The 24,595-nt window shown below is 44.7% G+C and overlaps 1 protein-coding gene across 1 annotated transcript in view; it reads left to right on the top strand.

Moving 5' to 3' along the window:
- FRMPD1 (FERM and PDZ domain containing 1) overlaps positions 1-24,377 on the top strand; it is an 88,136-nt gene extending 63,759 nt beyond the window's left edge. The window contains exons 6-16 of the mRNA XM_081282187.1: positions 1,650-1,757; positions 5,592-5,687; positions 8,593-8,718; positions 9,866-9,985; positions 11,003-11,139; positions 12,283-12,409; positions 12,545-12,640; positions 14,631-14,813; positions 15,715-15,859; positions 18,212-19,018; positions 21,980-24,377. Of these exons, the coding sequence (XP_081138313.1) occupies positions 1,650-1,757; positions 5,592-5,687; positions 8,593-8,718; positions 9,866-9,985; positions 11,003-11,139; positions 12,283-12,409; positions 12,545-12,640; positions 14,631-14,813; positions 15,715-15,859; positions 18,212-19,018; positions 21,980-24,327 (4,293 nt within the window). The 3' untranslated portion in view covers positions 24,328-24,377. The remainder of the gene's footprint in view (positions 1-1,649; positions 1,758-5,591; positions 5,688-8,592; positions 8,719-9,865; positions 9,986-11,002; positions 11,140-12,282; positions 12,410-12,544; positions 12,641-14,630; positions 14,814-15,714; positions 15,860-18,211; positions 19,019-21,979) is intronic.
- The last annotated feature ends 218 nt before the right edge of the window (positions 24,378-24,595 follow it).

Genomic DNA, 24,595 nt, shown 5'->3' with positions numbered 1-24,595 from the left:
ATGTGCAAAACCCTGGGTTCAATGCCCAAGATGTCAAGGGTGGGTGAGGAAAGAAAGAAATCAAGACTATTTTGAGTGTAGGTCAACCAGTTTTGAATCCACCTAATGGCTCTGCCTTTGGCCTTCTCCACAGGGGGATTATAGGAGAGATTATCAAATGCTTTACAAGAATGAAGGAATACTTCCATATCCACAAGACCCTGGCTTACCAATCTGGAATCCTATCTTCAAAAGAAAAATGAACTTGGTTGACTTTGACTTATTCTTGGTAACTCCATATTAGTTGTTAGTGATTGCTGCCTAAAAGCTCTCTGATCATCTCTTGTCTTAGATTTCTCCAAGAATTAATGACAAAGCTTACCAGTATGTGTTTTTCTGAATCCTCCATATTCATTGTCTGGGAAACTTGCTATTTGAACATCTTTAGTCTCCTAATATTTCCTCCATTCTTTTCCCATGTGGAATGTCATTTGTGACCTTGTCCATGAGCTCCCTAGATTCACCTGGGAAAGAGTCTTAAACTCATTCAAAGTAGTCAGATACTCTCCTCACTAGCTTATATTGTGATTTTCTTTTTTTACTTATTTCTTCTGTCCCTTTTGACCAGTAATTTCTATAGGTGAATGTCTCTTGGAACATTCCTAGTTCCCCTTCTCTTCTACTAAATGTTTGTTGTTGTTATTTTAAAGCAAATTATATATTTGAGGTGCTGAATTGTCACACCAAGATTCTACTTACCAATAAATTTATATATCTTCTTGCATTAAATTTTTAGGGTTATTTTCTTATGTTACATACTTTATGATGTTGGTATGTTGATAAATCTGAATCTGTGAGCATTATCTCCAGCAGTTTTCCTGATTACTTTTACATATCTCTTCCCTCAGCTACACAGAACACTGCACAGAGCTCCCTATCAGGACTCTTACACATTTAACATCCTAGAGGCTGGCTTAAAGGGCCATTCAGACCAGGGCAACATAGGATGCTAGACTGAGAAATAGTGTATTGGGATTTCATCCAGGAAGATCACATCTAAATCATATAAGATTCTTCTTGTCAAGTGCTACAGTTTATCTTAATACAGTCTAGTCCAAGGGCTTCAACATTTATATACACCAACCAATGATGATCTCTCTTCTCTAGAACAGAGTAAAGAAGGGCCAAAGGTTAAGTCACAGGGGTCAGACCTTCAGGGAATTTTACCTCTCACATTGTACAGATGAAGGCCAGAGAGGGGCAAGGACTTGGCCAAAGGCACACAGTTATTTTGTTTTGTTTTACACATGCAGACACCTCTAGTTTTCTTTCATAGGAATTTAGGTTTGAGATAGTTCTTACAACTGTCAAGTTAATAGAGCTTGGGTTGGAACCCAGTCCTCCTCCTTCACAAGTCAGTTCTCTGTCTTCATCATATCATAGCCTCTTTGCTGCCATATTGAATTTTCAGCTGTTCAAACACATGAAAGCATTGTCTGTGTTGGGATCCCTAGATTTTAGGAAAAGAGATGTTGAAATGGAATGGCATCTTTTCCTATAAGTTTTAATTAAATCCATAATAGCTGTCAGAGTGTTTTTAAGAAATGAGAAGATATACATGGCTTTTATGGAAGCACTGTTCTAAAATATGTCATGTTGATGTTTTTTAGGGAGTTCCCAAATCTTCCTTCCTGACTGAGGAGAAGAGGGCCAGGCTGAAGACCAATCCCGTGAAGGTGCATTTTGCTGAGGAAGTGCTTGTCAGTGGACACAGCCAGGTGCGTCACTAGTCAGGGGATTGCAACTACTCATGATGATGAAGCCAGACAATCCCAGCCACTTGGCAGGGTGAGGCAGGAAGATCACAGGTTCAAGGTCAGCCTGGGCAATTTTGCCATACCTTGTCTCAAATGAAAAGAAAAAGGCGGCTGGGGATGGTATAGTGTGCCTCCCTGAGTTCATTTCCTAGTAACACACACAGAAACTACTTTTGATGAAACTGATGAGCACTTTCTAGCATAGACTCCCTGAAACCCTGGATTTCCATAGCACAGAGAGGACATAGAGCAGCACTTTTGCTAGAGGCTTCGTGCACCCTCAGTCAGATACCTGCAGGCCCTGAACAAGGGATGCCGGTGAGAGTTCTGGGCTATGAGTGGGACTAGGAAAGAAGTCCTGGGTATAGCTCCATGTTATCCTGAGGCTTCTTTCTTCTGCCCATGTAATTTCAATAAATTCCAATAGTTAATTTCTTATTATGAACCTTCAAATTAATTATCCCCTCTAGAGTGATTTATTGATAACAGTTATGTAAATGGTGGGGATTGCTTTTTTTAAGAGTCCATTATCTATTAAGCCTGTGTTAAGTGACCTAAACTTTTTATGTACATAATCCTAAATCATCACAATACTCTAGAAGCGAGGTATTTTAATAAAAGAGTAAGCAGAGGCTTAGAGAGATTAAGAGAATTAACTACTAAAATCACATAGTAAGAAAAGACAGGAACTCTGGTCTATGTGACTTCATTTCTTCTGTTTTTCATTTTGACATACTATCTAGTCCTCATTGAAACATAAAGACCCAGGGTTGGAGATTCAGAAGACCTGTTTGTTTTTTTAGTGTGTGTGGTACTGGGGATTAAACCAGGGCCTTATGCATATGAAGCCAACATTCTACCAACTGAGCTATATCTGCAGCCAGAAGACCCATTTAGGAAGTGAAAATGTTGGCTAAAGTTTGATGTTTTTAATGTGGATTATTGGATAAAGGCTCATTTATTCATAATTTACATAATAATCTATAACTATTGCCATTCTGAATACAGCAGCCAATATTAGATTTTTTTTGGGGGGGGGGCAGGTATCAGAGATTGAACCTGGGATGTTTAACCACTAAGCCATCTCCCCAGTTCTTTCAAAATATTTTATTTAGAGTCAGGGTCTTTCTAAGTTGCATAGGGCCTTGCTAAGTTGCTGAGGCTGACTTTGAACTTGCAATCCTCCTGCCTCAGCCTCCTGAGCCACTGGGATTACAGATGTATGCTATCATGCCCAGACAAATATTAGATTTTGAAACTTTGAAGTAAAAATTTATTCTTATCTGGTCTTCTTGCTACAGAAACCAGCAAATTGTGGGGCAGGAATACTAGGTGGGAGGGATTCCTGGCCCTTTTAACAAAGGATCCAGGTGACCTCCACATCTACAAAGCCTTTATTCTCTCTCTGTCCAGCCATTTAAAAGACCTGAGAGAAAGGTCTTTTAGACCTTTCATTAGACCTGAGAGAAAGGTGATTTTTTTCTGGAAGAAACCAGAGGGTAGCCAAATAAATAATCAGAAAAGACCTATGATGTTCTTGGTCAACAATATTTGAGTCTCTGGGTGTCCATATTTATGAAAGTGGATTGAGTCTCTTTAGAAGATTAAGTTTAGGTTTGACATGTGATTTCAAGAGCAGTGCACAGAAATGAGCAGTGGAGGTAACAGGACAGGTAGAGAATAGGGTCACCTCAAGTGTGGACTAGATTGCCAAGACAATAATTTGTTAAAAGGGCTATGACGCACCCCCCCCCCAATCACCGGCATTCACTGAGAAGACAGATAAGCTCAGAGTTTAGGTGGGGATGGGGAGCTTAGAGGAGCAGGGCTCTAGATGATGTCTCTGGGAGGACTTGCAGGTTTGGGCACCAAGGAGAGTCTTGGGGAGTATGCATCAGCTACAAGAGGCAGATACTGTGAAACAGTGAGCCCTCCTGGGGCGACCTGTCTATTCATCCTTTCAAATACTTAAAAAGATGATAAAACTGATTGTTTAACTTTTCCCTTTGAAAAATGATAAGGCAGCTTCAGGGACACCCAGTCACTCTAGAAGAATTTTAAGTAGTAAACTAGCATCTGGCATGTGTTTAACTTTGCTCACAGTTAAAGAAATGCCAAGGAAGATATAAAGTGACACTTGGTGCTTGATGTCACTAAAATGGAAACCTTGATGCTGAGAAAATAAAACTGGGGCTTTATAAATTGGCTCCAACATTTTTGGGAGGAAAAAAGCACAAATTAATGACTGCTGTAAAAAGTAGCCCAGTTTCCTATTAATTTAGAATGTAAAATAATTTAAATGCAAAAATCTATTTAAAAATATATTTAAAGATACTTATAGTATTGATATTTTTAATAACTAAGAAATAGAAAAAATGCTAACTCTTCAGGGAAGAAGAATGATTACATCAATTCTGATATTTCAATTTGATAGAATATTAGAAAGCTATTAAAAGTGTAAATATTAAGCCCACTAAAAATTATATACAAAATATGTGTCAAGTAAAACAAATGAACATAGAATTAGATATATACTGTTATTGAATCTCTCTAAAAGCACCTTACAAATACAAGTGAAAATTAGAGAATGTAGAAAAAACTAGATGATGATAAGTATGTGATATGGTGGATGTTTTTGTAAACCTGATAAGTCTGAATAATGAAGTACCAAGTAAAAAGTTTCCCCCATGGGAAATCCAAAAATTAGGATTTCTAAGCACCCAAAGCCAGAAAAGTGAGATGACAGCAGAGTGAGCAACTGGAAACCCTTTGTCCTCATCAGGTGTGAAGTGACACTGGACTATGACCATATTTCTTTTTTGTCTCTACAAAACACTGTGGTTTAAAAAAAATGGTATAGAGAATAGTAGGATTGTGAGTCTTGCTTAGAAGATACAAGCACTCTTATATTTAGAAGACTCAAGATTCTCATCAGAAAAGGCCGCAGGAATTTTGAAAAAAGTAAAGGTGATAAACTTCTTTACCCAGGTGAGCTTTATACCTAAACCCTTTGTAGAGAAGGGCAATTCTATTCTAATCCTGGGCTCTATAATCTTACAGTGGTTCTAGAGGACTCCAGCCCTAAGACCCCTTTTCACTTGTAGTTAAACACTCAGAAATCACTTTTTATGAGAACTGGTCCCGGGAGAATTCTCCAAAACCCTGCTCTGCCCCACCCCAGGAATCCTGACTGGCATGGGGTCATAAAACCAAGACCAGCCTTGTGTCTTCTTTTCCAAAAGTCCTGCCGGAGTGGCATAGTCCCTCAAAGATCTCACAAATCTGGGGTGATTGGCTGGGATGGGTGGATGTGGAGGGCATCCCTCTGTCCTTTGGCAGTGGTTCATTATGGGGAATATAGCAGTAAAATGACAGGAATCTCAGGCTAAGGAAGCTGTTCACCCCCCCCCATTCCATGCCAGACCCTCAGTGCAGGGTTCAAGAATCTCAGAAAAGCCCAATATGCAGAGCATGTGTGCTGGTGGTCTCATTTGCCAAATTTGTCCCATAAAGGTGGCAACCAGCAGAGAAATGCCAGCTGTTGGTCATGAGACACTGCAGAGGGCTGTGCAAGGGTCACTGTTTTCCACCGTCCATCAGATCTAACAGTTCCCATGGGTGCCCATTGGCAAAGCATAACTGACCTTTGGTGAAATTCCCTAATGCCAAGAAGCAACCCCTGACATGGTGAGGTTAGAGAAGATCCTACTCTCCAAACCAGGCAGCCAAGAATTTGACACACCCAGGGGCAGGAACATTGTGTCAGAGACACAACCCTATTCTTATGTTTTCCAGGGAAATTCTCTACTGTGTATGCCCAATGTGCTCAAGCTGTACTTGGAGAATGGACAGACCAAAGCTTTCAAGTTTGAGGCAAACACAACTGTGAAGGTAATAAGAGTAAACTTGAACCTCTTTCTTGGGAAAATAGGCTGGCTCTGAGGACCTGTAGCATCTTGCCCTGCATCTGCCTTGGTGTTCTCACAGTCACTGTGGTCTGAGCACTTGTGATCAGCCAGGCACTGTGTTAGTTACACAACCTCAGCAAGTATACATATCACCTCTTACAAGGGAGGAAATTGGGACTCAGAGGTGAAGTGACTTGCCCAAGGTCCTCTAACACTCCTAGGCCTTCACTGGTAATCAGGTTCTCTGCCTCTTGTCTCCAATTACTATTCAAATACAAGAGCAGCTAAAAACCCAGGCAAAATATAAGAACAGGCCCAGGCCCCTGCATACTCTGTTTTGCCTTGAAGTCAGTTCAACGTATATTTAAAAAGCACCCACTTGAGATGCTCTGGTAAAGGGCGGCATCTGTCTTCAGGAGCCTGAAGTCTAGTTGAGAGAGAGTGAACAGTCTAGATTTCCTCCAGGTATCTAGGACAAGATGAAATAAGGGCTATAAAGAGAGGGAAAATGCAGAGTACCGTCTCTTCCATGCTGCCAGGATGCTGACCAAGGCTGGGGAAGAAGCTGCGCCTGAACTGAGCAGTGAAGGGCAACTAAGATTTCAACAAGTGCAGGCAGGGACAGGCAGTTGTGGGGTGAAGCACATATCAGTCTGAGGGAGTCACGTGAACAAATGCAGAGAGCAGGAAAACAGGCCTTGCCCAGGCAATAGTGAACCATGCAGCAGGACACAGGCTGTTTGCTAAGGGGTCACTGGGGAGTGGGCATGGAGGGCTTCACATGGCCAGGCAGCAGAGTTTGGATTTTATCTAGAGACGATGAAAGATGACACTAATATGAACAAAGAAGGAAGTGGTGTTAGGGTGAAGCTGTAATGAAGAAGCAAACAGAGTTTTTCTATCAGTAAAAACCATGAAAGAGTAAACATGGAGACCAGCAGGTTCAGGTGAGCTGATGCAGCTATAGATAACTGGCAGTAGCCAAAATATACACTCTCACATGTGCGCGCAGGCGCGCGCGCGCACACACACACACACACACACTCACACACACAGTAGACACATACCTGAAATGGTGCCATTCAGGCTCAGGGGAGAGAGAACTTCCAGATGGGTAGCAATGAAAGGCTTCCAGAGAACAGTGGCCTCTGTGGCAGAAATGGAAAGGTAGATGGGCTTTTTACAGGAAAGGACTAGGAATGGGGTGGAGATACCCTACTATACAGAATAAGGAGAGAATATTAAAAGCCACAAGAGAAAGGAATCAGATTACATATAGGGGGAAACTAGTTAGATTATGTGCAGATCAGAAAGTGAGTTGGCATTTTAGGTCCAATTCAAGTATTCATGGAAACCTTAGACAAATGTTTTGAAAATGCCTGTGAACTGGATTTAATTTTCCAAGTAGACAAGGTTCACAATATTCTTGCAGAAATGGTGATGGAAGGAATGGTATTGGAGACCAACATGGATGAGATTGTTACACAAATTGATGCACAAAATAAACTGGAGAAACCTGAGGCTGGCTTAGTGGGAGCTCCAGCCTATGTGTTATCAGCTGTAAATAATATGAATCTTCCTGAGATCCTAAGAAATATTAACATTGGTGACATCAGTATAAAAGTGCCAAACCTGCCCTCTTTTAAATAAAATATTAAAAAGGCCACTCCCAGGTAAAATCCAGGGGTAAAAGTCATATAAGTTTACCATGCAATTATTTACCAAAAATAGAGGAGGAGAGTCTTAACTTTTGCTCTTGGATTTAAGTCAAGGTTCTGTATAGAAATCGTGTAAAATCAATATGGAAGTTCAATGTTGCTTTTCTTGCTCAGTGGTTTAAAAGAAATTGAGTAATTCCAGTGTGATTTTTTTTCCTTTTTAAAATTGCATTCTATGCCTACCTAAAACATATATCTGTGTATTGGCTATTACAGTATTTCAAAAATGTAAAATATTTCTTTAGTTATGTACAACCTAAAATGTTGGTGTTTTGTATGGATCACTAGTGCAGCATTCCTTAATTCTTTCTGCTATTTGTCACAATTGTTATTTAAAGAACCAAGTGTGTATTGCATGAAAACATTATGACCTTTTCCTCTTAGTTTAAATAAATTCCAAGGTAACTGGGGAAAAAAAACATAGCTGTTTTAAAAAAATAATATTAAATAACAATGAAGGAAATAAACACGGCCCTGGAACAGAGAATAACAGGGACATTTACATTTAGATACAGAGACCAGAGAGGGCCTCTCTGAAGAGGTGACATTTAAGCTGAAACTTGAAGGGAGAGAAGCAGCCTCTGAGGAGTAATGGGAAAAGTGTGCAATGAGAGTGAACAATGTGTGGCATTCACGATGACAGAGGGAAAGCCACCATGGCAAATGAGGGGAGTGTGGTCTAGCAACTATAAAGACCTCAGCACAGCCATAATTATCATTCCATCCTGCCAGCCACTCTAAGAGGGTAGGCATCATTATCCTCCATTTCACAGAGGAAGAAACTGAGGTTGGAAATGTCAGGACAATTTCCCATAGTCATGTGTCAGGTGGGTGGTGGGAATCTGCCTGGAAAGCAGTTGACTACGCAGACTGGAAGCTCCAGAGAGAGAGTGAAGCACAGACACTGAGGAGAGAGACGCCTCCACTGGGTGGCTTCAGCTTTGCAAGTCATGCAAGAGCAAGTGGCTATGTCAGGGTACTGGAGTATGGGGCTGAGGAGAGCAGGGTGCAGGGCCACAAGGACCTGACATGCAGGAAGTGGAGCCCTGCTGACCTGGCAGTGGGCCCCTCAGAACAGGCTTTTCCTTCCCTGGTTGCATCAAGGAACAATGAGGCTAGGGAAGTCCTCCCTGCTCCTCAGTTGACCCTGTGACTCTCTGTGCCTGCTAGGACATCATCCTCACTGTGAAGGAGAAGCTTTCCATCCGAAGTATTGAGTACTTTGCCCTGGCCCTGGAAGAGCAGTACAACGTCTCACGTCTACACTTGCTGCACGAGGAGGAGCTCATCCAGCAGGTAGGGAGGACAGACTTGCTGCTGGGAGGTCTGGGCTGGCTGCACACCTCAGTCCAGGGAAAGACTCAGCTCTTCTTCAGGCTTGATATACTTTCTCCTGCCCCAAGAAGCTCAGAGCTCCTTTGGCCTGAGATAATAGGATGGGAATCAGGCCTGATTTTCATCTGCTCCTCTGAGGTAGGCAGAGCACAGATTTAAGGTCCCCATTTTACCAATGCTAATATAAAGGCTTAGAGAGGTAAATTGATGACCCCTCACTCAAGGTAACACAGCTGAGAGAGCCCCAATCTTTTGCTTCCAGGCTCTTATGATCTTCCCCTATACCTGCTGCATTGAGCTATTAGGGAGCATCGGTTCCTGTGTCCAAGCCTCTTTTTGTGGGACTTACCCAACAAATATAGAGACTTGTTCTCAAGATAGAGCAAACACAGCTGGTCCCTGGGTACCACTCAGTTGTTCAGCCAACCAGTAATTTGTTGTACCCACTTTCTAAAGCCAAACAACAAATCCTTGGTCAGTTCAACATATCCTTGCTGAGTGTGTAAGGTGGGAAAGAGTTAAACAATTAGAAATGAGGAGGGGGCCTTTTAAGCAGGGGGGACAGCAAGAGTAAGGTCTAGCCTCAAAGGAGTCGCTCTGGGTATTCCTCATTGCAAGTGAGTTCTGGCCCCGTCCCTCTCCCATTAGAAAGTTTGCTGCTTGCAACGTCTTTTTCAAATTACTTATATTGCATTTGCAGTGAAAAAGAAAACCAAATTAAATCTCTAAGATAGTTTAAATGGAAAAAATAAGGTGCAGAATGGTGTTTAGACTGTTTATTATTTATGGAAAAGAATTTACCTGTGTCAGTGGGCACATATACATAGACTACCTCTGGAGGCATTTAAGGAATTGGAAAGGGATTTCCTCTGGAAAGGGGATCTGGGAGATGGGTCATTGGGACACATCACTCTTTTGAACCTTTTATTTTTTCTACTCACGGGAAAAGGAGTCAAATCAGGAATGAAGGTCTATGACTGTGTCTTGGGTATCATTAAAATAGAAACTGGGCTCCATCTTTCATTGTTTTTTTTTTCCTTTTTGAAGTTGTTTTATGGAATAGCTATAAGGGTAGCTAGATTAACAGTATCTTCTTTACCCTTGACAGGTGGTAGAAAGGGAGGAGTTACATGACTCCCGCTGCCTCTTCAGGGTGTGTTTTGTCCCAAAGGACCCCCTGGACCTCTTGAAAGAAGACCCCGTGGCCTTTGAGTACCTCTATCTGCAGGTGACTGGGTCTGTGCTTCCTGAAGTAATGGTGGTTGTCCTCAAAGATGGCACATTGGGTTATTCTGAACATGAGCTCCAGGCAATTAAGCAACTCTTTAGTAGGGATTCCTTTTTTCTGAAGGAGGAGGGGCCTGATTATCCCTCAGAATTCCCTTTTCTGTTATTGAGTTGCTGTAATAGGAGATTTGCAGTATAATAATGAAATTTAGGCTTAGTCTTGAATGTGGATGATACATTTTCTAAATCCATTTAAAGATTGTTATCATTTCAGTTTTTATTGCTAAATGGGGCTTTAGTGCTTCAAAGCCTCATTTTAGAGACGATGAAACTGAGTCTTGGGAAGGACATGTGGTTTTGGGTGCAGGAGTTGGGGGGGTGTGGACCGACTTAGTGGCAGAGCCAAAACTTGGTTCCTTGACTCCTAGCCTGGTCCTCCCCTCTGCTGCCCCTGAGGTTACATTTATTACACCATTCTCATTTGGATGGAAAGAACCTTTTAAGGCATCAGCATTCTACAGAACAAATGGATACAAATGGATCGACTTGCCCGAAGTTTTACAGAAACAGTGGCAGAAAAAACAGCAGGAATAATATTGTCAGTGTGCTCTATTTATATGTCTCAAACCTGCTTCTATATACTGTATCTTTTTTTAATATTTATTTTTAGTTGTAGTTGGACACAATACCTTTTATTTATTTTTTATGTGGTGCTGAGGATCGAACCCAGGGCCTCCCACCTGCTAGGTGAGCACTCCACCGCTGGGCCACAACCCCAGCCCTATACTTTACCTTTTTTAAAGAAACCATGTAAGGTAGATCTGACTGACTGCATTTAGCAGTGGAAAACACCAATGCTCAGAGAGTCTTAGTAACTTAACTGAGGTCACACAGCCAAGAACTGTCAGAATCACATCTCAAAACTCAGCTCCTACTCCTGGGGCCTTTCACCAGAAAGAACCAGGAGACACAATATTCCTGTTCTTGTTTTCCAACTATTCTATCTAATCTCTTCTAGAGCTGCAGTGATGTGCTCCAGGAACGTTTTGCTGTAGAAATGAAATGCAGCTCTGCACTCCGACTCGCAGCCCTGCACATCCAGGAGCGGATCTATGCATGTGCCCAGCCACAGAAGATCTCTTTGAAGTACATTGAGTGAGTGACAGGGGACAGCTGCTGTGCTGCATTTGTGACTCTGCAGGTGGCCGGACTCCATGGGTAGCTGATATTCACCCACCTGCCTATCTGTCCTTGTCTTTTCATCCATCCTCTGCACCCTTTTCTTGCCCAGCTGTCAGAACCCACCTGTTCCCTCTGGGGCAGAAGACAACTCCAAAGAGAATGACAAAGAATTCCCTTGTAAATTTCCAGTTTCTGGAAAGAGGTTCTGGTCAATCAGTGAACAACTTCAGTAAAGCTCTTCCAAAGGCAGAAATGCCCCAGAAATTAATTTTTTATGGGGTATAAACCAAATCCTATTGTATTGTACCCCCCTTGGGGCATTTTCAAGTCCTAGGATCTAGTAACTCCTGATTCTGAGCTTAGAATCGCTCTGAATAGAATCAACCAGGTTTGCCAAGCCCCTCCCCAAATCTCAGCTGTATCTTGTCTTGGCATTGGAATCATACAGGCAAATCATATTTTTAAAATAGAACAGATCCTTGCTCTTACCCCCTAGTATACTAGTCAAAACTAGTAGAGGGTAGAGGGGTCCAAGATGCTTTATTTTTTAACAAGTTTATGAGGAATTTTGAGTCTTCTAGGCTAACACCATCCTGAAGCTTGGCTTTGAGGATTCGTAGGTGCTCTTATTTGCCCCACAACTAATATTTGGGCTGGGAATGTAACTTGGTGGAAGAGCACTTGCCTAGCATGTTTGGGGACCTGAGTTCCAATTCCCTAGCATTGTAAAAAGAAAAAAAAAGTACTTTATACGTAATCGTGTCACACATGTTGTCATATGTTATAGTGAAAAAGATTGAGAACTTCTGCCCTGATTAATGGAGTATCACACCACACCAAGAGTCATCTGCTGCCAGAATGGTCAATGGAATTTGATCCCTGAATATCTATGGTGGTTTGTGTGGAGTATGTGTATTGATGTATGTCTACTGCGGAGAAGCACACAAGCACGCGTGTATACGCACACATGCACACACACTCCTTTTGCTGGAGAAGCAGGCTTATAATAGCTATATTATGGGAACAATAAGTACTGAATCAAATGTAATTATGCTCTTCGTTAAAGCCAAGTACACTTTCCAAAAGGGCCTGCTTGTCTTCAATGTCTCGTGGCAGGAAAGACTGGGGAATAGAGAACTTTATATCTCCAACTTTACTCCGAAACATGAAAGGCAAAGACATCAAGAAGGCCATTAGTTTCCACATGAAGAGGAACCAGAATTTGCTGGAACCCCGACAGAAGGTAGTGTAGCTGCGGCCTCTGCCCACCCCACCCAGCTGTCTGTCGTGAGCCTCAGGGAAAACACTTTCAGTTTACCTAAATTTTAGGCAAGAGTAACTCTGACTTCAACAATCTTTTTTTTTTTTTCTATTTAAGCAACTTATTTCTGCTGCTCAGCTACGTTTAAATTATCTACAGATCCTTGGGGAGCTCAAGACATATGGTGGGAGAATCTTTAATGCTACTTTAATGGTATGTATTAGAGAACTGTGGATTATGCTCTTAAATAGGATCAGTGTATCTCCTGAGAACTCTGCCATGTACTAGAATTTATTCATGAAGCTAAATACCATGCCATAGGCAACTACTTATCATGCCCTGGCTTGGGATTAGCCCTATGGAAGATGCTGGGAGAGGTGGAGCTGAATCATCCTGCCCTCAAGGACAAAACAAGCTACCCAACAAGACAGAGCAAAGCATGAGACAGGCAGAGGGCTGTTGCACCACTGCTAACATAGAGTATGTCTAGGTGGGAGAAGGCATTAAGAACAGGTGAGACGGTTGCGTGGGGCCAGATGTCAGTATGGCGGAAAGGCATTCTGGGTGAAGGGTATTGTAAGCAGTGTACTCTGGAGCTTTGGGTACACGAAGGTAAAGAAGAAAAAATGGGAATCATGAAGGAAAATAGAAATGTTAGACTGACTGCCAGGGTGGGGTCCTGATTGTTCAGAAGAAGGGAAGAAATGAGTGGTGGGCATAAGCAGAAGAGCCCCCTGCTCTGTGCTGTTCTTCCTTTGGTACTAGGCCTAGAGCACGTGCTTTTCAGAAGACCAGCATCTGAGGGTGTGATTGAAGGAACTCTACCCACCACATGGTCAGCCCCAGAACTCTCCAGAACAAAGCCAACTTGCCATCAGAGTGTTTTTGCTTATTTTTTGTTTGTGTGCTTTTGTTTTCTTTTAATATCAACAAAATTGCTTTTAGAGAATTTGTTGTACCTCTCAGTTATTTTCAGTGATGGGTCTATTTAATCAGACAGCTGACTGAACAACGTAGATGGAAAGAGAATCAATGTTTTGAGAGAAAAGAAGAGTGCCAGGTAGTTAGGAAAAGTGGGGAAATAGATGGAGGTTTTGTGTAAGTAGAAGCCCCCAAAGGTGGGGAAAAGTCTAAATTGCAGAAAGGAAGATTTCAAAGGTATAAGAAAAACTTCCCAAAGTTTCCAAGGGCTGGAGTTCTGTCCCCAGTCTCTCTTTACCTTTCTTATTTAAGGAAAGAACTGTTAATGGGGAAAGCAGCCCAGTCACAGAGAATGACTCAGGTTGCTTGCTGGGTACCTACAAGTATAAGTAGATATAGACCCTCTTGTCAGGGAACTTACCATGAATACAAAATTTGAATAGAAATAATTAAGAGAAGCCATACATGCCCAGTTTGATCAGAGAAGCCCAGAGAAAGTACCATGGGAACATGGAGAATATTGGAGGAAAGGGGCTGTTCTAGGTGGAGGCTGAGACCAAGTAGAAGTTCTCTGTAGACAATATGTTTTGATGCAAACTTTTTAAAGGAGGGCCAGGATTTCATTAGGTAACAATGGCAGAGAAAATATTCCTAGAGAAGGACACAGCATGAAAACAGGCATAGAGGTAGAAAGTACATGGGCTGGGGTTGTGGCTCAGTGGTAGAGTGCCTACCTTACACGTGTGAGGCACTGGGTTCAATCCTCAGCACCACAAAAAAATAAATCAACAAATAAAGATATTGTGTCCATCTATAAAAAAATAAAGAAAGAATAGATTGTGTTTATGGAGCAGGTAATAGTCCTCTAACTGGAAGGGGTTTTATGGGAGACAATTTTGTTTGTTTGTTTTAGCATCAAGGATAAAACCCAGGGGTGCTTAACTACTGAGCCATATCCCGCCCCCAGCCCTTTTTAGTATTTTATTTAGAGACAGGGTTTGGCTGAGTTGCTTAGTGCCTCGATAAGTTGCTGAGGCTGGGTTTGAACTCTCAATCCTCCTGCTTCAGCCTCTTGAGCTGCTGGGATTACAGGCATACACCATCACACCCACCTAAAAAATTTTTTTAACCTGGCTATATTCAGAAATAGTCTTAGAAAGTCGTGCTGAGGGCCTAAAATAGGAATCAAGGAGGATGCAGATGGAGATCTCATTTCTTGAATGAGGACTGTATTTTCACTAGCTTGTAAATGGAAACTAATCCCCCTGTCTCCCTTTTGCAGTTACAGGATAGAGAATCCTACATTGCCATTCTAGTTGGAGCCAAGTATGGGATTAGCCAAATTATCAATAGTAAACTCAACATCATGTCCTCATTGGCAGAGTTTGCCAACATCAGCCGTGTAGAGCTGACAGAAGAGTCTGAGAAAGTGAGCATGGTCAGAGTGTACCTTCAGGACATTAAGGTAATACAGGGGAAGAGATTCTGAATTCAGCTTCTGGAATTTGGGGCTAAATTATTCTAGGATTATTTATATGAATTTTGAACAGTAACAAAATCAACATCTGCTTATAAGGATGGATTTATCCATCCTATCCCATCTAATGACACGGGGTGAACAGGGCACATTAGCCTGAGAAGGTCCTAAAAGTATTTTTGTTTGCTTTACATAAGAAACAGATTTATTTCTTACAGTTCTGGCTGCTGGGAAGAGATTGCAGAGGGAGGGAGGGAGGGTGGAAGGAAGGGAGGAAGGAGAGTAGAAGAGTTTATTTTTATATAAACTGAAATGGATCATGTGCTTTCGTGATGGGAAGTTCTGAACCCAAAGTTTGTTGGTTTCCGAAAAGGTAGATGGGAACACCTGAGGATTTGATCACATGCATGGGACCAGAATGGCTGCCCAAGAGTTTTGAGTGGTAAAAACTAAAATGGATAATTAGTTCAAGGTACCTCCTGAGCCTCTCGGAAGGTCTGACACTTACCCTTCCCTCTTTTGATTTAATCCAATATGCTCAAGAATTGTGTTGTATTCTTCTCATTGCCCTCTCCCTCATTCTGCTACTTTTTCTTGCCTGTTTCTTTTTCTAGGTCAGGTCTCAAAGGGGCCCCATTGTATGAATGTGCTGGGTGGATCCAGGGCTGGGGTGAAGGATAGAGAAAAGAAATATAGTATAGATTTGGTGGGAAACCCCACTGGGCAGGGGCAATTGTGTACACATAATAGTCATTTAGAGCCTGATTGGTACAAATATGAGGCCTGTCAGTGAACCATGGCTGGGTTCACTTGGTATTTCTCTTTGGCCTCACATGGCCTTGTTTCCCTTGCCCTTTTCTAAGCAAAAGAGTTCTCTTTGCCTTCAAAGGTTCTAACATTGCTGCTAGAATCCAACAGTGCAAAAGACCTAGCCTGCCTGATTGCTGGGTACTACAGGCTGTTTGTCGACCCAGTTACCTCCATTTTCCTCTGGCCTGGAAATAAACAAATGCACCGGGTGTCTGCTGAAGAAGGTGAGATGCTGAGTTTTTCCCCAGAAAGGACAGGCCCATTTCCCCAACCTTGTAGGTAAGGGCAGCCCAAAGGGAGGTGGTGGATTGAATGGAACCCAGGCATCCACTCAAGGTGATGAAGATATTTCTCCATTTATTTCCAAGTAAACAGTTTTCTGTGTACCTAAAAGTCTCCTAAGCCAAGGAATGCTAATGCTCTGATTCTCTGTAGTAGTTCCTGAAATCATCCCTAAGATCCACTGCATTTTATCATCATTTCTCAGCAAAAGGAAGTGTCTTGTGTTCAGAAAGTAGATGGCCTGGTTCCCCTCCAGGCCTCTGCACTCTTTTGCATTCTCTTGAATGATAATAGAAATTCTCAGCCTTGAGTTTAGAAAAGATAGCTGGAGACAAAAGAGACTAGGGGTGGTGTCCTGTAAGGACTGGAGAATTGGAGGGCAGGTGGGAGGCAGGCTCTGGGCCAGCTTCCAGCCTCCAGCCTCCAGCTTCCAGCAGGCTTTTGGGTCAGCACTGTTCTGTTCCTGCAGCACTTTCCAGTGGTGTACTGATAAATGTTTAACAGTTGTCATTCAGGAGGCTGGCTGGGGAGATGCTGGAACACAGGCTGTGGTAGTTGTCCCGACTGCCTTCATTCAGCCTGGGGTCCAACCTGCCCATACTCAATGTTGGCTTCAGGGAAAAAACAGGGGGAAAACAGCCTGACTTGAAACAGTTGCTTAATTCCATGGTATAAACACTCCCACCATGCCAATTTCAAGTGCCCCACTGATATCAGGGAATTTGGAGGTGGGAAGAGGTGCTCACTAGAACACCTTATACAGTGTTTCCTCCACTTGGGTAAAACAGGTGTAAATCACCTCAAGAGAATAGATAATAGTGAAATAAAGGAAAATGCAGTCATCCCATGTTATCTTTGGGGGATGGGTTCCAGAACCCCCTGGGATACCCAGATCCACAGATGTTTAAGCCCCTTCTATAAAATGGTTTAGAATTGATATATAAATTCTGGAGGGGGAAGTACCTGAAATAGGTCTTGAAGAACATGTTGGAGTTACCAGGTAAAAAAGGAAGAACAATCATTTGCGCAGAGGGAACGTGGAGGTGGGAACACCAGACAAGGCCGTGGTCTGTGAGAAGCTCCGGGTGCAGCTGGAACATGGTGAGGAAGTCTGCAGCAGGCCACCAGGCTGCTGAGGAGGGGTCAGTTCATACTGTGAAGGGGTGTGACAAGCATGCCTGAGGATAGACCAAAGCCATAATGTGAGGCAAGCAATGGACTGTGGAAGAGGTGTCAGGGCAGACTGTGAAGGGTCAGGCTATATGACCTACAGCCTCCAACCAGGCTCCACCTCCTGAAGTTCCTCTGCCTCCCAGTGGCACCACCAACTGGAGACCAAGCTTTGAACACTTGCGGGGGGACATTTAAAATGTATCCGAACCATGATAAGGTGTGAGTGAGGAAGATGTTGAGGAGAGTCAAAGCCATACTGTGAGAAGGGTGACTGAACTGTGGAAGAGGGTTATCCTGGAAGGCAGGTGACTCAACTGTGAGAGAGAGCAAGGAGGCTGCTGAGGAGTGCAGGGGGTCAGGTCCATCCTGTGACAGGGGCAGTAAGTCCATATGTGAGAATCTTTAACTCCTGTGGGAGAGCTTTAGCCCTTCCATGAGAGGGCAGGGTAAGATGTGACCAGAGAGAAGTTTTAGAAAAGATCACTGGGGGAAAGACCAGAGACCTGGCTCAGTGTCCCCGCCCCTACATCCACCATGTAGTTACCTGCAGCTAGATGAATTTTCACTGTCCCGAAGGGCCCATAGCACCAATGGGTCCCCAAATCCAGGCTTCAGGATAGTACCAACCTAGCAGCCTCAGAATCCCCATGAAGTTGCTAAAAATAGATTCTCAGGCTCTGCTCTGTAGAGTTTGACTAAGTGCATCAGGATTAGGACTAAAGTTGTTTTTTGTGCTTTAAATATGATTCCCCATATGGCTTTGATGTTCAAATAGGACAGAGGTAAGATATGAGGAGCGGCTTGGCAAGCTGGGTACTGCTGCTCATAGCAAAGTAAAATCTAATTCAATACTCACCATGTTTCCACGAACAGACAGGCCTCTTTAGAAGAGAGTATGGGTTAATCATCTCTCCTTGGGTGGCTCAGATTTGGGGCACAGTTAGCCCAACAGTGTGGGGGAAACCTGGGATTGGGGATCCTGTGTCAGTCAGTAAAGTGGGATTTAAGCCCCGTCCACTTCCAGACCTCTGTTTTCCCTTCTGACTGGATGAGGCAGGAGGACTCACAGCCATCTGCCAGTCCTGGAGGCTGTTTTGTAACCCTTGTCCCTTGTGTTGCAGGCTATGAGTCCAGGGCCTGCAGTGACTCGGAGGAGTCCTCCGAAGTGGACTGTGTGCTGGAGCCTCTCTCAGACAGATGCCTGGTGAAGCTGAGCCCCTGCAGAATGTCTGTCAAAGAGGACCAGCTTCCTGGGAACAGCCCCACTCCGGAGCTGGCCAGGAGGGGTGCGAGCACTTGCGGGGCTGGCAGCACCACAGACAGTGCCGAGTCTGAAGCATCCGACTCAGCCAACACCGAGAGCCGCGGCTGCAGGACCAGTGGCTCCAGCGAGTCCATGGATGCCCTGGAAGAGGATGACTTAGATGCCTGTTCCTCCAGCAGGTCTGACTTCTTCCGCTTTGGCTCGTCAGGCTTCTCGGAAGATCTTGATTCTGACAGCCTAGAGGACAGGAACAGGATTGAGACCAGTGGCTTCCTCTGTCTCCTGGACCTGGCCCAGAGTGCCAGTGCTCAGTGCCAGAAGATGGAGTGTTCCCAACGGCTAGCTTCTGAGAACTGCAGCTGGGGGCCAGAATTGAGTGTGGGCAGGTTGGACCCCAGGTTGTATGAGGGCAGCCGGGACAACTACTACAGCCTGTGTTCCAGTGTCTCCCCAGCCAGCCACCTGAGTGACAGTTCAGAGAGCACAACTTCCAGGCAGGGGGTTATCCTGCCATCCTGGAGCCAGCAGGGCTGGACTGAGCCCCAGCCCAGCTCCACACTGGAATCCCTGCCCCTGCGCCCACCGCTGGCCTTTGAGGATGGCAGCTCGGATGAGGAGTACTATGATGCAGCTGATAAGCTCACACCCCCAGATGTGCTCTCAGGTGAGCCCCCTGCAGGTCTGCAGGCTCAGCAGGCAGCTCCTAAGGGCTGGGGCCAAGCTGAGAAGACAACACAGGAGTAAAATGGGGCCCTTGTCCACTTTCAAGAAGGTAGACCTGGGTTCCCTGGACCAAATTACCAGCATCATGGCTTCCAGTCAGGACTGCAAGCAGAGATGGGAGGGACTCATTCCCCAGTGGGAAAGACTTCCAGGAAGAGGGGCTAGATGTGCTGGGCCCTGTGGATTGACAGAATTTACAAAAAAGAAAAGGGTTTGACAGAAATACCCAGCAGAGGAGGTAGCTGTGTCTTTGTTGACCCTGAGGCTACCTTAAATGAGGCCTTGAAGCAAGATGACTGTAATTGACAGGCTCTCAGTGGCACTCAAGGCCTTTTGGGGTCCAAGGGACCCTGACACCAGAAGGTAGGGGATCTGTTGACTACATTTCTGCCAGGTTCCTTGTACGTTTTTCCATAGAGAGTGTGCAGTATCCACAAAGAATGGCTTCCAACTAGACCTGAGAGCCAGGCATACATGCATATGTATATTCATTCATATTCTCTCTCTCTCTTTCTCTCTCTCTCTCTCTCTCTCTCTCTCTCTCTCTCTCTCTCTCCACACACACACACACACACACACACACCATCACACCCACAGCACACACGCCAGGTGACCTCCTAGGAGCTGGGAGTGTTACAGCCCTCTTTTTTCTGCTCCAGTGCTCTCCTGCTGCTCCCTGATACACCTCTTCCTGCTCCCCAGCAGTTTCCATTGCTCTTGGAAGACAGGCCAGATCCTGAGTGGACACTGTGAAGCCCTCTGTGACATGACCTCTGCTTCTCTTACTCCTGAGCTCTCTCTGTACTCGTGACACAAAAATCTCTTTGCCATTTTTAAGAAGCACCAAGCTCATTCCTACCTCCAGGCTTTGTACCTGCTGCTGTCTGCCCTGATCTTCAGCTGCTGATGCCCATCCCTCCATCAGGTCTCACTGGAGGCCCACTCCCTCAAGAAATGGTTCCCAGATTTCCCAAACTAGAGCAGGTCTGCCCATCTTGGTCACATATTCTCTCACACTTGGGACTTTCCTTCCTGGCACTTAGCCCTGCCTGTAGAGGTATATTTACTTGTATGATTCTGTGTTGTTCTCCCACAAGACTGAGAGCTCCTTGAGCTTAGATACTGTGTGTTTTCACTCATCACTGTGTCTCTGGACAGAGCCTGAAAGTTGTTGCTAAATGGATGAATGAACTGGCCACCTTCTAGTCTGAGTTCAGTTATTGACTCTGCCCCCAAAGAAAGGAATAGCTACGGCCAGACTGCTGTCCCTGAAGAGCCCAGACAACAGCCTTCCATGCCTCTACTTTGCTTCACTGGGCCAGCCATTGAGCTGGGGTTAGGGTAGGGGTGCTACAGAGACCGTCAGACAGGCCCTTTCACAGGAGTCTAGCCAGGGACTTAAGTTCCATTCTGGATGCTCTTTTTTTCACAGGGAGGGAGCCAGTGAGGTCCTGAACAGGATCCCAGAACTGTGACTCTTGCTCCTGGGTTCTGGTCTGGCCTTGACTTGCTGTGGGAGCCCTTCCTTCTCTGGGCCTCAGAAACTCCTTTGATCAGTGGCTACAGGTAGCCTAGGCAGCAACATATCTGGCCATCAGAATCACCCAAGGGGCCTTGTTTTAAAACTATGGATTCCTTCCTTGGTTCAACTTTAGAGATTCCGATTTAAAAGTCTAGGGAATTGCCTGGGATTTGATAAGATTTTTAACGCTGTACAACCAGGTTGGAACAACTCATCTAAGTAGGTGATTCCTCTGATTCTTAAATGCAAATCTGTGATCCTGATTCCTTCTGGCTGATTCCCAAGACTTCTTCACAGCAGTGCTTTTTCCCTCGGAAAGAACCATCCCAGCTTCCTCAAAACCCCTCATGTCTGTGACTGAGGTTGGGGCCCTTGTTTGTCAAAAGAAAGTTCTTTTAGACCTCTCACACATGAAATGACCATAATAACAAAAAGAGCAGCTTCTTTTTCATGAATACCTATTAGACATAGGCCTTACACCAGGCAAGTTACAAAAACACATGGCTTCATCTAACCTGCATGGCAGCATTGACTGGTACCATTGGTACTGATTCAGGTTAACGTGAGCACCAAGAAAAAGTGTTAGAAGGAGGTAAGAGCTTGTGGATTTCCAGCAAGCCTGGGGAACTTGGCTCAGACAGGGACAACAACCAGCCCAGGAGTCTGAGTAGCAGAATTCCTCATCTGTGCTATCAGAAGATGATGGCTGGAAAGCATAGGCTTTACTTGCATTACTAGTTTTTAATCAATGTATTCAAGTTTGAAATCCTGGAGAATTTGAGTTAACTGGGCTGTAAATCTGATCACTTGACTTGTGTGGGAGTAACTTCATTAATAATTCTAGGGGCGTAGGGCATAAATCAGTGGTACAGCACTTTCCTGGCATGCATGAAATCCTGGGTTTGATCTCTATCACTGCAAAAAAATAAAATAATGATGATAATAATTCTTTTTTAAAAAAATATAATTTTTAATTGTAGATGGACACAATACCTTTGTTTTATTTATTCATTTTTATGTGGTGCTTGAAGATCAAACCCAGTGCCTCCCATGGCAAGCAACCTACCAGAGCTACAAACAACCCCAGCCCTAATAATAGTAACTATTGGGAAGATGTCATCCCCTGAAAGGATATTCCCTTTCAGTGATTTGACCAAAAGACAATAAAACAGATCTTAGACAACCAAAAATCAAAGAATGTCTTTCACAATTATTGTTCCCATCTTTTGATGAGGAAATTGAGAAGATCAATATTTAACCTACCTAAGGATACACGGCCCAGTCAGGATTTGAATCCAGGCAGGCCCATGTCTTGAGCTCAAGTTCTATAAACCTTTCTTTTTCTCCTCTTTATGTATTTTTTTCTTTCTTGACTCCCAGGACCCAGAGCCATTTCTGCCATAGAACCCAGTGCCACAGGCTTGCAGAGTAAGGCCAGCACTTGCACTTGTGATGATGGCCTACACCCCAGGCCAGAAGGAATACAGCCAAGCAGAAGGGGAGGAGCGAAGAAGTATGCCAGGACCCTGAGGAAAAGAAGGTCCTTTCTGCAGACTGACTACACGTCTCAGGTCTCCTTCCCCCTGGTGCCATCGGCCTCCCTGGAGAGTGTGGATGACGTGTGCTACTATGATAGGGAGCCCTACCTGACTGTCAGTGCACCTTCCCCAACTGTGTCCTCCCTGCAGGATGTGCAAGGTGAACCAGGCCTCCTAGAGACCAAGGCCCTGGGGCTGCTGGCTCCCCTGAGGGAGACCAAGAGCAAAAACCCAGCCTCCGGGGTCATGGAAATGGAGCCCGAGACCATGGAAACCAAGTCGGTCATTGACTCTCGAGTGTGTTCTATTTCTGCCATTCGGTTCAGGATTGACCCCAACAATAAAGAGAATTCTGAGGTTGCCTCTTTGGCTGCCACTGTTGACAGTTCCTCAGAAAGCACTCCTCCTGGTTCCAACCCAGGTTCCTCTGGCCCAGAGACTGCTCAGTTTAGGCCTTTCCAAATTTTGTCTCCATTTCAAGACTCCAATGGCAGTGCCCCCAAAGAACTCATCCTAGAGCTTGGGAACAGCACCTTCCCCCTCTCCAGTACAGACCCCAACCCAGACAGCCCAAGGCCACATAATGTCTCTCAGAGAGACTCACTGGAGCTGGGAGGCATCCCATTGGCAATGAGATTGGGATCTTTTTTAACAAATCATATTCAAGAAACTACCACCCAATACACAAAGCTTTTGTTGTCTCCTGGAGATGGACCTAGAAGTGATGAATGTGGAATGAATTCAAGAAAGATGGCCACATTCCCTACAAAAGAGGAGCAACTATTTTTGGAAAGTGACAGTGAAGTTACAAACAAATATGATACCAACTTATTTCAGGAGGAATCTGGGGAGAATGCAGGTGGCCTGAAAGGTGATATGTCAAATGTTGTTTCTCAGGCTCTTGACATTAGTACTTCAGATGGTGAAACAATTACCTCCCTCTCCTTGGAAGCTTCTGGGACAGGCACTGAGCAGACCCCACTACATACTCCCAAAGACCCCCAAGGACAATGCAGAGAAGCCCAAAGCCAAGCCTTGTGGGCCCAAGAACAAAAACACTTGGCAGAGTTGGACTTAGACCCTGATTTTTTACTTGGGAAGCAGACTGTTCTATCAGCCTTCCCTCCAGAGGGGGTCAGGGCAGAGTCACTTAACCATGTCATAGAGGAAAGTACAGCCCTTAGAGACACTCCTCAGCAGGTCTGTTTTAATCCTTCCCTAACAAAGCCACAACTCTGCCAAGAGGAGTCACACTATGAAGCATCAAACCATTGTTCACTATCAGAAAGCAAAAACAGCAGTCCTAGTATTTGCCTTCCTACTGAGAAGTCTTTCCTCTGCTTTGCCGCAGAAAGCCATCCTGCAGTTTCTGTCGGTCTTGGGAAGGCCACATCTCTGGGTTTCGCAGGCATGAATGAGGAGGTAGTAGCCCCCAGGATTGGGATGGAACAGTGTAGCTGCCAGTTCTCCTATGCCACATGCTTTCGTGGCCCACAGCCTGACACAGAGGAAGAAGACAGGGGCCCTGAGGCACACCCCATGGCCCCGCTCACCTCACCACCCTCTGCAGGAAGCAGGATGGCTCTGCCTTGGAGGCCTGCCCGGTCTCACAGCTGCAGCACAACACCGCTGTCAAGGGAAAGCCACATCTGGCCTGAGTACTGTTCCAGGGCACTGAGACAGCTGAAAGCTGCCCCTACTAGTACCCCTGAGGGCTTCATCCAACTAATGGAAAACTTGCTGGAACTACAAGACATCCTAGAAGCTTCCTGGGGGATTGGAAACAAACACCCCCCAGAAAAGTGCACCTGGCACTTTTCAGAAAGCCGGAGCCGCCTCTGCATGGGCTCTCAGAAGCTCCTTTCGAGCTGTCAGCATGTGATCAGAATGGACCAGTCCCCTGAAGAGATGCAGGGTGCTGTGTGTGACACCTTCCAGCACCTGGTCCAGCTGGCTGGCTTGTGCTTCCAGTTCACGGACTGCAGCCGTTGCTCTGCCCGGCACAGGGAAGCAGCTGGGAACCTGAGGGACGTGGTGTACACCTACCACCAGTTCGTGGAGGCTGCAAAATTGACCTGTGAGAGAGGCTATCATGACCTGAGTGTGAAACTCTTGGCCCGTCAGTGCACAGCCCTCACGGCTGCTGTGTTCTGTTTGACCCAGAAGTTCAGGGCATCCACTGCCCTGTGAGCAGGTCAACTGCCCAGGGGCCCCTTCCCTTCCATGGACACTTCCCCAAGGACCCCCTTCCAGTCCCCCTGCCCCCATTAAAATGTTTATTATACAGAGTATTCAAATAAACTGCTGCTTAATCTTGACCTGAATCATACTGAGTGATAACAAGTATGGGTCAAAAGCACTCACTTTATATTCATTCAACAAACATTCACAGGATACTTATTTTGTGCCAGGCCTTGTATTAGTAGCTTGAGAATTACAAATAGGCAGGAATGAGGGA

Source organism: Spermophilus citellus (assembly GCF_964194105.1).
Source record: "Spermophilus citellus genome assembly, chromosome: 2".
NCBI lineage: Eukaryota > Metazoa > Chordata > Mammalia > Rodentia > Sciuridae > Spermophilus > Spermophilus citellus.
Note: the sequence above shows the minus strand (reverse complement) of the source record. Positions and strands in the feature narration are given on the sequence as shown.